This window comes from Lepidochelys olivacea, assembly GCF_965140295.1.
Source record: "Lepidochelys olivacea isolate rLepOli2 genome assembly, chromosome: 10".
NCBI classification, from domain to species: Eukaryota; Metazoa; Chordata; order Testudines; family Cheloniidae; genus Lepidochelys; species Lepidochelys olivacea.
In genome coordinates, this window is record NC_140420.1 from 69,700,964 (window position 1) to 69,716,654 (window position 15,691).

Consider the following 15,691-nt stretch of genomic DNA (forward strand, 5'->3'; position numbering starts at 1 on the left):
TAGAGACTAACAACTTTATTTGAGCATAAGCTTTTGTTAGCTACAGCTCACTTCATCGGATGCATGTAGTGGAAAATATAAGTGGGGAGATTTTATATACACAGAGAACATGGAACAATGGGTGTTACCATACAGACTGTAACAAGAGTGATCAGGTAAAGTGAGCCCAACAAAGAAAATAGAACAGCACTAGCCATCACCTTCAGCCCCCAACTAAAACCTCTCCAGTGCATCATCAAGGATCTACAACCTATCCTGAAGGATGACCCATCACTCTCACAGATCTTGGCAGACAGGCCAGTCCTTGCTTACAGACAGTCCCCCAACTGGAAGCAAATACTCACCAGCAACCGCACACCACGCAACAAAACCACTAACCCAGGAACCTATCCTTGCAACAAAGCCCGTTGCCAACTGTGCCCACATATCTATTCAGGGGACACCATCATAGGCCTTAATCATATCAGCCACACTGTCAAAGGCTCGTTCATCTGCACATCTACCTATGTGATATATGCCATCGCGTGCCAGCAATGCCCCTCTGCCATGTATATTGGCCAAACCGGACAGTCTCTATGTAAAAGAATAAATGGACACAAATCAGATGTCAAGAATTATAACATTCAAAAACCAGTCGGAGTACACTTCAATCTCTCTGGTCACTCAATTACAGACCTAAAAGTGGCAATTCTTCAACAAAAACACTTCAAAAACAGACTCCAACGAGAGACTGCTGAATTGGAATTAATTTGCAAACTGGATACAATTAACTTAGGCTTGAATAAAGACTGGGAGTGGATGTGTCATTACACAAAGTAAAACTATTTCCCCATGTTTATTCCCCCCTGCCCCCCACTGTTCCTCAGACGTTCTTGTCAACTGTTGGAAATGGGCCACCTTGATTATCACTACAAAAGGTTCCCCCTGGCCCCGCCCTCCTGCTGGTAATAGCTCACCTTACCTGATAACTCTCCTTACAGTCTGTATGGTAACACCTATTGTTTCATGTTCTCTGTGTATATAAAATCTCCCCACTGTACTTTCTACTGAATGCATCCGATGAAGTGAGCTGTAGCTCACGAAAGCTTATGCTCAAATAAATTAGTTAGTCTCTAAGGTGCCACAAGTCCTCCTTTTCTTTTTATCTGACCTTTTGTGATCCTAAGCTCAGGAGGCTTATGTGCTGACAGCATGCATTTTTGACATATGTTGCCTCTCCCTTGCAGGGACACAGGAAATGCTGTGATTCTACCTCTGACTACCAAGGCCCAGATTCTGCCTCGGCATTGTGTGGGTGCAAGGGGGCAGGGGAATAAGTAGTCTTCCCTCACGCTTTGCATGGCCCATGTTAGGGACAAACAGAATTGCAGGCCTTGTGCTTTGGGGAGTAGAGGGGCTGCTCTTTCCCTGATTCTAATGGCATATACGAAGCCGCAGAGGGGACAGGAAAGGTGGGAGGAGGTGAGATCATGCCTTCAGACAGCCTAATGAGGGCAAATCCACCACAGCAGTAAGAGAAAGCGAAGCCTCATTGTATCACTGTTTAAATCAGCTTAGAGTGGTATCCGTGTTTCAGCCCACCACTGGCAGTGACTGTGACCTAACAGTGATTAGGGCAGGGGACTGGAAACCTGCGTACCAGGTTTCTGTTTCTGCTTTTACCACTGATTTGTCAAATCCTTGGGCAAGTCACTTCACCCCTTTGTGTCTTATTTTGCCCATCCGTTAAATGATAATTGTACTTTCCAAACCCACTGAGGTGCTGTGAAGCTTGTTTAATGTTTGTAAAATATAAGGTCCTTGGAAGGAAGATGCTATATCAGTGCAATATGTTATTGTATAAGTAGGCAGTGAATACTGCAGATTATATATTTTATGTATTATCTTATTATTAAATGTTCTCATGCCTTGTGACACGAGGCAACCCAGTGTTTCCGCCTTCATGTGTCTAATGCCATGTTTCTTGCTTCCTCGTAGTCTGTTTCCATGACAGCGATATCTTTCTCAAGGGTGTTCTCATATGTCATCTGTTGTCCTTCTCTTTTCCCTCTTCCTCCAAGTGGTATCCAACGAAGGTTTTGTCTAGGAATAGTTTTTTGACATCAGTACAACATGGCTAAACCTCTTTAGCCTTCTTTCTCGAATCATTGTCACTATAGTCTTTTGGCCAGTCCTTCGTAACACGTCATCATTACAGTAGAACTTCAGAGTTACAAACACCAGAGTTATGAATTGACCAGTCAACCATACACCTCATTTGGAACTGGAAGTACACTATCAGGCAGCAGCAGAGACCAAAAAAAAAAAAAGCAAATACAGTACAGTACTTCGTTAAACATAAACTACTAAAAAAAAAATAAAGGGAGAGCAGCATTTTTCTTCTTCATAATAAAGTTTAAAAGCTGTATTAAATCAATGTTCAGTTGTAAACTTTTGAAAGAACAGCCATAATGTTTTGTTCAGAGTTACGAACATTTCAGAGTTATGAACAACGTCCATTCCTGAGATGTTTGTAACTCTGAGGTGCTGCTGTAGTTACTTTATCCCACCAGCTGACACCAAGTATTCTCCACAAGCATCTCTTTGCCAAGTTTCAGAAGCATGTAACAATGTGAGGATCACAATAACACTGTATAGCTTCATCTTGGTTCTTGTATGAATTTCCTTATTTTTCCAAATATTTGCCAGTTTTGAAAAACTCCACTTGCCTTTCCAGTTCTTGCTTTCACCTCCTTATGGAGATGGCCATCAGCACTGCTTGTGCTTCCAAGATATACAAGCTCATTGACTCTGCTGTATTCTTTACTCTCAATCACATGCGCACCATCATTGCTGATTCCTCTTTCTAAGATCATGACTTTCATTTTCTTTTCACTGATTTTTAGTCCTACTTTGGCAGCCTCATATTTGACATTGATAATAGTCTTTTTTGTGGACATTGCAGAGAAGAAGGAAAAAGTCGATAAGGAAAGGCAAATGAATCGGGCATTCTCTCCTTTCCAGTTTAAACTGCGCTTAGGTTTTGAACGATAATAAAAATAAATCATTGTTTACATAGTACAGCCCAAATCCCCACCCTGTCCTTCAGTGGACGTGGACCCAGCTGTGTGTGGAGAAAAGGGAAAGAAGAGGCAAGGGTCCATACTGGGTGGAGCATGGTTCTGTGGGGGTAGGAGGTGCTAGCATGTCCATGAGTGGCAGCTACTTGGGAGGCAGGGGTGGAGGTGTCACTATTACCGCAAGGATCCTATGTATGGGGGCAAGCGCTATGGGGGTGAGAGGGACTTTCCCTTCCCAACCTTGTACTATCCTGTTGAGGCCCTGTTCAGTGCAGATGCTGGTCTTCTGCAGCTTCATTCCTGGTACCCCTGTGTGAATTATGTGGTTGCACCTCTGATCCTACTATAGTTGGTCCCCAACCATTGTCATAAGGGGGCTTCACTGCTCCCCTGCAGCCTGAGGAGTGGAGGATTCTTCTCCGATGGAGCTCTCCAGCACTCCGCCAAATTACAGAGATTAGAGTCTGGGGGCAGGATTTGGGGCTAATGCTACCTGAACTGACTTTAGTTTCCTTGCAGGGTAGCACCCATGGCATGTCATGTTTCTACTGAAATCCTGTTGGGTATTTTACTTTACTTGTGCTGCGTGAGTTGTTTTGAAATCAGACAGTACATTGTGAGTCAGGGCAAAGAAATTCTACAGCACTCTGGCATATTGAAAAGTGTGAGGGTGCCTATTACAATATTTACAGCATAATTTTTCATATTGAAGATTTGCACAAGCTTGTTTGAGTTACTCAGCATAAAATCAATGATTGCAGAGGGGCATACTGATTAGAACAGATTCTGGTTCTCTAGAGATCCCAGAAAAAAATCCAACAGTTTCTTAAACTAATGCATCTAAATTCATTGAAGCGTGGCTTGTGCCACCAGTGAAGTAATACAGAAAATTTATTTCTTCCAGCATTGTCCTTGCCAATTCCCTCTTTCCACAGCACTCCCACTCACAATGCCTTCTTCTTGCTTGCAATATACATATAAAGTAAAAGGAAAGTGACTGCGTAAAATGCACCTTGTTACTCTGGAGATTTGCCCCTTGTATATATTCATATCTGCTGACTTTAGTGACTAAAATAAGTTTTTACTGCTCTTTGCCTTATGAGCTCAAGCGAGCTGAGAGAGAGTGCGCTCGAGGCTATTCCTTGTGCATCGTCAGCATAATTGTTTTCTAAGTTCCAGTCGCAGGGTCAGTCATTTATACTCATGCAGCCCCAATGAAAGGCAAGAGATACCGGAGGCATAATTTGAAGGGAATGGGCTGTACAGGGGTAACTGGGGGGAGAATTTGACCTTTATTACTGGTGACAATGCTAAAGGAGGAAAGAGATCACTTGACTCTTAGGGTATGTATACACTGCAGTTAGACACCTGCAACTGGCCCATGCCTGCTGACTCAAGTTCACAGGGCTCAGGCTCACAGGACTGTTTAATTATGATGTAGACACTTGGGCTACAGCCCAAGCTCTGGGTCCGTCCCAGCTCAGATCCTAGAGCCCAGGCTCCAGTCCGAGCTCAAACGTCTACACTGCAATTAAACAGCCTCTTAGACTAAGCTCCACCAGCCCAGTCAGCTGGCATGGTCCAGCTACAGGTTTTTAATTACCATGTAGATGTACCCCTAGATCCCAGACTGAGTTTACAGGCTTGTCAGCAAATGTATCTTTTGACTTGTAAACTGAGCACATATGATCTCCAGTGGCTGAGACACCATAAACATGGAACTTCGTGATGCTGTTTTTACAGTGTCACTTTTTAAGGTACAACTGAACTTTAAGACCTCATGCTCAGCTCTTCTGTGTTCCTATTTTACTCTTATTTGCCATTTGTCTCCCCTTTTAAATCAAAATGTTCAGAACTCTACAGTGCTCTCACTTCCCCTTTTATTTCAGGTTGGAGGGAACCAATAAACATTTCACAGACTTCCCATTGGCCAATTCCCTGCTGTTCCTCCCTTGGCTTTTTTGAAAGCAAGATGACTAAACTGGCTCAAGCCATATTTGCGAGATACAACTTCCACTATCTCACTTTGCATTTTTTATATTCTAATTAGACAGAAGGGTAGAATGGATGGACATTCACACCAGTAATTCTTCTTTCAAGAATGATGAGCAGTGAAAGGAAATCGGACAGTCTGCTCTGTTTGTGCAAATGTATTGTCCTGAGTGTATTTTTTAACTTACTTTCCAGAGTTTAGTGCTTGTACATGGCATCAGGTGGATACCCTGGAAACATCCCTACTCACCTGTAGCACTTCCAGTGTAACCTTCCCTACACCGCCTTGTGTGTTAAGCCTCATCCCTGACTCACAGATGGGAGGTAGTGCATTATCTGTCAACTAGGTGTCCCGTTTTGATGTTGGTTTGAGATAAGAACAATGCAATTCAAGATGGTGGCAGATGCTGTTTTGCAGTTAGGGCAAGATGTAAAAATACCTGGAACTAGTGAAGTAACCAAAGTAACTTTAATAAAACACCACTGCTGAAACACCATTATTGGGATGCAAATAAGGAACAGTAAACAGGATGTTAATGAATGCCCTATCCAGATTCTTACAGATCAGCTGTGTTTTCTAGGCTTCACCCTATATTTCTGTCTTCCTCATTTTAATCTTTTTTTCTGGCACAGCAACATCGGACAGAACACTGTTTCCTTACACTGTGAAACAATAAGCGTGGTGCTCCTGGTTCCAAAGAGCTGCACTAGGTTAGCCAGGCTTATTTGTTCAGACGATACCTTTGCAGGACTTTTCATACTCGCAGGACAAACAGTCGTGCTCTACATGTTGTCTGCCTCTAAACTTGGCAGCAGTTCAGCATAGTCGGTTTCCTTTTTCTGCCTGGCAGAGATGTGAATCATCTTCCAAAACAAGGTGGGCAGCAGACTCTAAATTCTAGTTGTCCTACTGGTTTGACCCCCCAGACCACATCAGTCTCCAAAGTATTACTAATGATGGAAAAATGGTTAATCTGATCCTGAATGTACTGTGCTATTTTTTCTAGTCTGGTTGGGTGGATCACCTGTAAAGGTTTTACCATTTACACATTAGACCACATATCTGTTTTGTTTAGGAGAATGACTTCTTAGCCAACAGCAGTTTGGTTTCTCTCCTATCCAAGCTAACTGCTAACCCACTTGGGATTAGAAGCTCAGTCATGAAGGGATAAACTCTCCCCTCCTGTGGGAAAAACATGTAGAGAAAAAAGCTCTTGTAGAATTTCAAGAGGCTGAACTTCTGGGGTTTCAGAAGACTGTTGCCCTCACTGGGGAGGAATGTGAGCATCATAGAGGGGCAGGGGCCTGGCCTTGAAACCCTCAGGCTCTGGGGAACTCAGTACCAAAGCTGACAGATCCTGATGCAACCACAAGGAGAGTCAACATCTTTGTGCTGCTGCCTGGAGCCCCTAGCAGCTGTTCACTGTTGCCCACCCCACTGCCTCCCAGAAAGGGATAGGCCAAACAGAGGAATTAATACCGCTTACAGTAGCGTTGCGTCCTCTGTACATTTCTGCTCACAAATCCTTTGAACTTTGGGGAACATGCCATACAGAGTGGCTGCTCCATGGCTCCACGATGGTGCCCCCTTCCACACAAACTCAGATATCCTTGGGGAAGGTGGGGAAGCATGCATCCATTCCCACAATTTAGCCCCTATTTGGCCTTTGCTCCCCACCACAGAACAGAATGGGACCCCATAGCATATAAGCCAAAATTTATGAATCAGGGAGACTGGGAGTAAGAGGGACCTGGTTGTAGATTGAGCCATGGGAGCCACAGAGATGGCTCAAGCAAGATTATTACTAGTACCAGTGTTTTTTCCCCCAACCCAATAACTGTGGGTAATCATTTAAAAAAACCTGACCTAGCTAACAAGAGCATACAGTGTGTCCTACATATAAAATAAAGTAGCAAGTTTGTCACAGTGGCCTATGTTTAGAACATACCACATCCCTTGGCTTGGTTTATGGGGAGCCAGGAGGAGGTTCAATTACAGGAAATTCTACCACTGTGCTGAGAAGTTTCCTCCCACTATATCTTTTCTTTTAATTTCTTTTTCTTCTACGTTTTATGGCTGGTACTGTGGGTTGCTCTTCTTCTTCTTCCCACACTTACTAGGGCTTGTTTGAAGATAGGTGTTTTTTCCCTTCAGGCTTTTCATAGGCCTAATTATTTTTGCTGCTGATCTAATAGGCACTTGATAAGGTGACTATGTAGAGTTTCAGATTTAATATTCAAGGTATTTTTCATCTATGCAAGAAAAAGGAGGCATTTGGCAAAATATAAAACTAGCATTTTAGCTTAATGTCAGCAGATATGTGTAAATATTTAAGCCATAGGGAAATCCACAGCACTGGTTTGTTAATCCACTATTCTTTATTTCATTTGATGTATTTTTTTTCCAACAGGAGGCCTTGACCTCATCCTCATGCCAGGCCTTGGGTTTGATAAAAGCGGCAACAGATTGGGAAGAGGGAAAGGATACTATGACACCTACCTTGAACGATGCATGCATCATCCCAAAGGAAAACCTTACACAATTGCCTTGGCTTTCAAGGAACAGATCTGTGACTCAGTGCCAGTGGCAGAAAATGATATCCAAATAGATGAAATCCTTTATGAAGATAGCTAAAAGCATCTGGATACCGCTGACTACAAACTGACCAACCAAAGATTTCATATCAAGGCACAAACTTGTAATAGTCATACGTTATTTTTGTAGCAATAAAATACACTATTTTTAACAAAACAAAACAAAAAAGCCCTACATTCATGTTAATAAGGACTACATTGATCTCATTCTAATTATCAAATATCTATTGTGAAGTCTTATTCTAGAATCAATAGAAACAAGAATAGGTGACTATTTTATTAAAATAAAGATAATTTAATCTAATTATGTTTCTGTTTGTTGAATTACCCAATATTTAACATGACTGTTTTATTGCCCTTCTTTAAAATCAAGCTCAGTTACTAATGAGATGTCATGATCCAATCTGAAAGCAACTATTTGTTGGAAATAAAGTTTCAAATATGGCCATAGCACTTACCAATTATGCATGACCATCAACAAAACATTAGTATCCAAGAAATCACCGCTTAAGTCATCATACTAACATGATCACAAAGGGGTAAATAGAAAAAGCCTTTGATTGTAAAATCAATTTAGATTACATACTTGGTGGTGTGACGGGGCAAGGCCAGATGGCTATAGAAAAGTAGTGGGAGACGGATATATCAGCTCCAGGCTAAACAAATCCCTGGTACCAAGATAAGTGAAATGGCAGCTGCTCCAGGTCAATTAAGACACCTGGGGCCAATTGAGAACTTTCCAGAAGGCAGGGAGAATGCTAGGTTGATTGGGACACCTGAAGCCAATCGGGCTGGCTGAAACTGGTTAAAAGCCTCCCAGTTAGTCAGGTGGGTGTGCATGTCAGGAGCTGTGGGAGGAAGTTGCGCTGTTGGAGAGACTGAGTAGTACACACCATATCAGGCACAAGAAAGGAGGCCCTGAGGTAAGGGTGAAGCGGAGCTTGAGGAAGTGAGGGCTGCTGTGCGGGAAGTAGCCCAGGGCATTGTACATGTCATGTTTCTAAAAGGTCAGCTACCATAGCTGATACTATTAGGGTCCCTGGGTTGGAGCCCGGAGTAGAGGGTGGGCCCGGGCTCCCCCCCCCCCCACCTTTGCCCCCTGATTAATCACTGAGACTGGGAGACAACAGAGACTGTGCAAAGAAGGATAACTTCTCCTCACCTCCCTTGGTGGCTTATGATGAAAATGGCTCAGTAGACTGTGACCCTTGTCTCTAGAGAAGGAAGGGTTACGTGCAGGGTCACAGTGAGCCTCTGAGGCTAGCGAAATCCGCCAGGAAACGCGGGACCCACGGAGGCAAGGACAGAGCTTTGTCACCGTGGTTAAACCATTGTCTAATTGTAGAAGATCTGTATGCTAGCAACTCTGTAGTTAGGGATCTGACCATGTTTTTAATATATACCCAATCCATGTTTTTAATATATACCCAATCTCCATGTTTCAAATATAAACCCATAAAAATTCCCTTGGGCAGAAACTTGGTAGATGAGTTCTCAAGCTGAGCATTTTTTTAAACTATAACTCAGAAATGGTTTTAATTTAAAACCTACAATTTTTGATGTCGTTACTCCATAATGTATTGGACTAGTGCATGACATTTGGGTACAATATGTTGAAGAAAGGCAAGAGAGAAGCCTAGAGGAATTGCAGGGAGAGCAACTACTGCAGGATGATAGGGTTTAGAAGGGATGGATTCAGAAAAGGTTAAAGGAATGAAATAGGTACAAATTGGTGAAAGGGGTTATTGGAGATGGTGGAAGGGAACATTTCTGGAATGCAGAATAACTTACATAAAGGGAGAGAGAGGTACAGGTAGCAGTGCAGGAAGGGAAGTGGGCAGTGCAGAGCTGCTCTGTCCCTTACCCTGTGCAGGTGGGTGGGAAAGTGTGGAAATGTTCTTACTGGCAAAGCTACACTGGGTATAGACCTCATATGGCAGGGATCAGCAACCTTTGGCACGCAGCCCACCAGAGTAAGCCCCCTGGCGGGCCGGGCCAGTTTGTTTACCTGCCGCGTCCGCAGGTTCGGCCGATCGCGGCTCCCACTGGCTGTGCTTCCCTGGAGCAGCATAGAAAGTGGGAGGAGCACTGTGCGCTCTCCTTAGCGGGCTGCTCCAGTGGCAGCCCAATAGGATGTTGCCCCTGGCTCAGGACAGATTCGATAGTCATGATTTAGCCCATCCTGTGGGTATTTAGATTTATAAAATTGTCTGTGCACAATTCAGCACCTAGCTTTTTTGTAGCACTATGCCAGATAGCTCTCTGTCCATGTCCCAGGTAAGAAATAGCATTGGAGTGCACCAAAATATTCCCAGTATTGGGCTCTATGCACCATCCAAAGTAATTGTGTGAAGACTGAAAAATATCCATTGAAAGGATGTGGTGGTAGTTAGCGTTTTAATGTAATATTCAGATATGGGAATTAAAGAGAAACAGAAGGTAACAATGAAAGGGAACGCAATCTTCATTTTATTTCAATCCTACCCTTGCCTCCTTCAGAACATTTTTTGTACATGTATAATTTCTTTCAACCCGCACATTATTTCATTCATTTTAACCAATTCAGTCTGTTTGCACATTAAAAATTCTATGAATTCTCAAGCACTGACTACAGAACAGAAAGCCCTTAAGACTTCACCGATAATTTTTGTGAACTAAATCATGCTTACAATATACATGGGCTTTTTAATCTAGAACTGTTGTATTCAATTTCACTTCTATTTTTGATACCATAGTAACTCAATAACCACTTGTTAAAAAATTCTATGTAATTGTAAATTCAGTAGATTTGAGGGTTTGCTTCAGGATGAAGTTAAATTTCTCCCAAATATAATGACGGTATCCATGGAATGGAAGAAGCCACAAAGAGATCTGACAGAATTCTCTGTTTTGAAACAGCCCAGGAGGGTATTTGCATTTGAAAGGTCCCAATGCAGATGCATTGCTGATCAGCTCTTTGGAAAGATCTGTTGCTGCAAAAAATGATCAACTCTTTGAGTTCAACCTCCCAAATAGATAGAGCTCCTCAAATAGTGGATGCATCTGCTGATAATGCATATAGGGCTTAATTATACAACCCTGCTGTCTTTGACCAAATTTCTTGCGTGAGTAAGGATTGCGGGACTGGCCCTCTTGAATTTAACCAAAAGGGCAAATTTATCTTGAAGAAGATATGAGTAATAATAATATACTGTCATCCTTATGGGATTTTTAAGTGAAATTGAGTTGTACCTCTAGAAAATGGAATCTTTAGAGAGAGAGAACATGAAGATGCTGGATAAATATGTACTGATGTGAGTTTGGGGTGGTCACATTACCCACAAATGCTGAAGCAATGAGTGAGTTATGCAGATCATTGCAAATGAGTGCTGATAAACTAACTGATAAGCATGACTGCTATATGGAGACCTATCAGAAATGAGTTAGTGGTCTCAGGCTAGTTCTTAGTGAACTGATGCCCCTGCCATAAAGTCAGCCCTTTAATTGGTAGGAGCTGGTGGTCTCACTGGCAGTCTCAGCTTAGAAGGCAATAATGGATGAAACGTGGAGAATGAAGGACTCTGAGGCCACCTAGAGGCAGTCCCGACAGAACAGGGTTGATAATATTGTTGGGCAGCACAGAGACGCTTGTATTATCATTGCCTGTGTCCAAACAGAGAACTCAACCTTCCAGCATTAGCAAGCTGAAAAATTTCAGGAATAATACTTAAGTGTATATAATATTAAATTGCTGTGTCAATGCTCATTGTTTCATATAGGGTCTATTTTAAAGGCTCTACCTTTGGGTAGGTAAATATATAGATTAATTCATACATCTTAAAGCCAGAGGGCCATTGCATCTTCAAGTCTAGCCTCCTGTATAACACAGGCCAGGGAATTTCACCCAATTACTCCTGTACTGAGCCTATTTACTTGTGTTTGATTATGGCATAACTTCCAGAATGGCATCCAGTCTTGATGTGAAGGTTTCAAGAGCTGGAGAATCCTTCACTGCTTCTGGCAGTTTGTTTCAATGGATGATCACTCTCACTGTTATAAATTTGCATTTAGCACTGATTTGAAGTTGTCCGGCTTTAACATCCAGGCACCGGTTCTTGTTATGCCTTTCTCAACTAGGTTAAAAGAGACCTTAATACCTGGTACTTTCTCCCTGCGGAGATACTTACACACCATAGAATGCAGTCAGAATGGGTGGGTCGGGGTCTCATAGGCAGCCAGAATCATAGGACTGGAAAGGACCTAATTAGGTCATCTAGTCCAGTCCCCTGCACTCATGGCAGGACTAAATATTATCTAGACCATCCCTGATAGGTTTTTGTCTAACCTGTTCTTTAAAATGTCCAATGACGGAGATACTGTACCTTCCCTAGGCAATTTATTCCAGTCCTTAACTACTCTGACAGGAAGATTTTCCTAATGTCCAACCTAAACTTCCCTTGTTGCAATTTAAACCCATTGCTTCTTGTCCTATCCTCAGAGATTAAAGAAAACAATTTTTCTCCCTCTTCCTTGTAACTACCTTTTATGTACTTTAAAATTATTATGTCCATCTTCGGTCTTCTCTTTTCCAGACTAAATAAACCCAATTTTTTCAATCTTCTCTCATAGGTCACGTTTCTAGACTTTTAATCATTTTTGTTGTTGTTCTCTGGACTTTCTCCAATTCGTCCACATCTTTCCTGAAATGTGAGTCCCAGAACTGGCCATAATACTCCAGTTGAGGCCTAATCAGTACGGAGTAGAGTGGAAGAATTACTTCTTGTGTCTTGCTTAAAACACTCCTGCTAATACATCCCAGAATGATGTCACCTCTCAAACTTCTTTTGTATAAGCTAAACAGTGTGAGCTCCTTAAGGTTCCTGTTTGTGGGTGGATGGATGGATAGATGGTGTAAGACCTAACAGAATTAGTGGTAGCAATTTCTGGTATGATATAGTTAGTAAAATTATGGCTCCCATGCATTAGTATCTGATTTTTATTTTTCAGTTTTGTAAACTGAGTGCAGATAGATTTTATTAGAGAGGATTTGCGTTTTATGAAAGATGAATTATGCACCACTTTATCATGTGCATTGAACTCCTTTGTTTGGCTTTTGATGTGCTGATGATCTTTTGGAAATACAGGATTTGAATGTAATGTAAATGTAATGTATGGCGTTTGATTAATGTCAGCCTTGTGCATTATTGGATGGAATTTAATAAAATGTAATTAATGGTGTTGTAATGAAATGGATATTTTGCCGTTTCATATATAGTCACTTTATAATATTGAGGATTTGGATTCAGTTAATATATTTTATATGCTCTAAGAAATGACTCAGGAAATGGAACTGAAACGCTCAACTATGAACATAGTCTGTAAAAACAACGCAGTGAATGTTCATTTTTCTTTGCCTTCAATCACTTTCATACCAAATTGGCTCAGTTTACCAGTGAAAAGATGTTTCATATTCTCTGTGTATATATAAAGCCTGCTGCAGTTTCCACGATATGCATCTGAGGAAGTGAGCTGTAGCTCACGAAAGCTTATGCTCTAATAAATTGGTTAGTCTCTAAGGTGCCACAAGTACTCCTTTTCTTTTTGCGAATACAGACTAACACGGCTGTTACTCTGAAACCAGTGAAAAGATGATTTTTCTAACTTCCCATTTTGCTAACTCAGCCTGGGATCTGAAAGTCAAGCTGGGTCTTTCTGTTTCTTGCATCATAAAGACTGCAGCCAGAAGGCTAGCTGATAATTTTGGTGATGATGCCCGAAGGAGAATAGTCTCCAGCTTGCTGTTCCTTACCTGTATTGGCTGGCAGCTGTACAAACTTGGTTATGTCAGTAAGTCAGGCAGTTACAGTTCAAGACACGGAGTAGACATGCTGAGTGAGAAGATGCAGATTTGGTACAACTCCTGTTCTGACTATTATAATCCTTTTCCCATCACTGAACTTATGTTAATGTATGAAAAAATGGTTGCAGCATGTTTGTGAACATTAGTGTGCAGGAGTAGAATTCTAGCTTCTTTTTGCGGACTGATGCACACTGCTCATTAACCCCTTGTGAGCACTCAGCTGTTAGGAGTTTGGGAGCAAATTCTTCTCTGTTATATTGGTGTGGTCAATGCACCTGCACTTGTGTGACTGAGACCACAGTTCAGCTAAACACTTCAAGCACAATCTATCCTTATTCAGCAAAGCACATGCTTAAATCCCATTAAAGTCAATGGGACTTCTGCAAATGCTCTAGTGCTTTGCTGACTATGGATGGTTTGCTGAATCAGGATTTGAAAACGACATTAGGAGCTTTGCCTTTTTTGTTAGACACCTAATTTTGACTGCACAGATTCTCTTGTAGTTTCATATTATACATAGAATTAAGAGATCACACCAGTGAAACAGAACATTGTCAGAGGATAATGGTTTCCTGCTGCTACATAAATGCTGAGGCAAAGCCATGGAGTTTGTTTTCAAACTAGGACATCATAATCTTTTGACCATGTTCTATTAGAATGACTTATTTCATTTAAACAGGATGACTGCTGTAGATTGAAACATTTTATCTGATGCCTGTTCGCCCAGTGTAATAATGGTTTCAGGATGTACCATTGATGTCCTGCGGCATTCTTTATAGAAGAGATTGATTATTGTACCTTAGCCAATTAGATATCTCTTTATTCACAAAAAATTTACTATCACCTTTTTGAATAAACTCTTATCTGACTGGTTAGAGTTTGATTTGTTAACTTTAATAAATGAATAATGGCCAGGCTGACTGGTACAGATTCCATTCGGATTATAATAGGTAATCAACCATGTTTTAAAAAAGTATTATATGATGAATAGGTTCTGGGGACAGCACAAAATACTCAGCACAGGAACAAAGTACTGAGATGGAGCTAAAAGGCTCTGTTATAGATTTTACTTCGTGTTTTTGTTTTGTTTTTCATGTGGAAATTTGAGGGGGAAAATGGAAGAATTTGAACTAAAAATATAGGCCCCAATCCTGCAAAGACTTGTGCATACGCCTAACTTTACTTGCAAGAGCCAACAGAAGTCAGTGCAACCACCTAGTGTACAAGGTTAAGCACATGTGTAAGTCTTTGAAGGATTAGGGCCATAATTTATCAGGGGCTCTCAGACTTCTTATATTGCGGACCACATTTTAATACCGAGATTCTCCCATAGACACTTTCCCTCCCAGTCCCAGTTGCAAACCATTCCCTGGCTATTACAGCAGTTGTTTACATGGGAAAGTATTCCATGTATTTTTGCTTGGGAACAAGCAGGAGATGTTAGTACTATGTGCTCAGCCAGCTCTCAGTGGATCACCAAAGGTGTTTTGTAGGTCAACAGCGCTCCCTTGGCCATAGTTTGGGAACCACTGGATACTGGTTATTGTGGGTGACTCTTTCAATTTGGTGATAGAAAAACATGAACTTATATTATCTTGACAATTGTGGAGCTCCGAGTCATAACTAGGGCATTTTAGCACCCGGTGTGAGCGAGCATATTTGCATCCCCTACTGTATTTTTCCTTCATTTCTCTGCCCCATTTTTCCACCTCCACGGCTTTGCGTCATGGGTGGCTGCCCCATTTGTCCTGTCCTGGTTACAGCCCTGGTGAAGCTAAATAAATGCAACAGCTTTAATTGGACATCCAAGCCTTCCTGCTGCCACTCAGTTTTTTTTTTTTAGCCATATACCCTGATATCATTGTCAGCTTTACAGCATATAACAGTGTTTTCATGGGACAGGGTTAAGGAACTGGAATGCAGGTCAGAATAATTTAAATTTACTCAGCATACAATATCACTTGGGGGAGCAGGGCAAACTGCCAAAACTGAATTGACTGGTTCTTCTACAGTATCCATTAATGCTGGAATGTCACATTAGGAATTATAAAAATGTGTTCTAAATGGTTTAATCTTTCCCCAAATGGGTACGCTACGGTCTGTTTCAGTCTCCAAATACAGTGAACATCATTATCGCTCTTCTCGTGACAAAGCAGTCGAAGCAGTAAAGTTCCACCTTGTTTGTAAACAAGTCTGCCTGCCTTGC

At 41.6% G+C, this 15,691-nt stretch overlaps 1 protein-coding gene across 1 annotated transcript in view; it reads left to right on the forward strand.

The window, feature by feature from the left end:
- MTHFS (methenyltetrahydrofolate synthetase) overlaps positions 1–7,907 on the forward strand; it is a 31,559-nt gene extending 23,652 nt beyond the window's left edge. Inside the window, exon 3 of the mRNA XM_084642238.1 lies at positions 7,463–7,907. Coding sequence (XP_084498364.1) covers positions 7,463–7,686 — 224 coding nt within the window. The 3' untranslated portion in view covers positions 7,687–7,907. The remainder of the gene's footprint in view (positions 1–7,462) is intronic.
- The last annotated feature ends 7,784 nt before the right edge of the window (positions 7,908–15,691 follow it).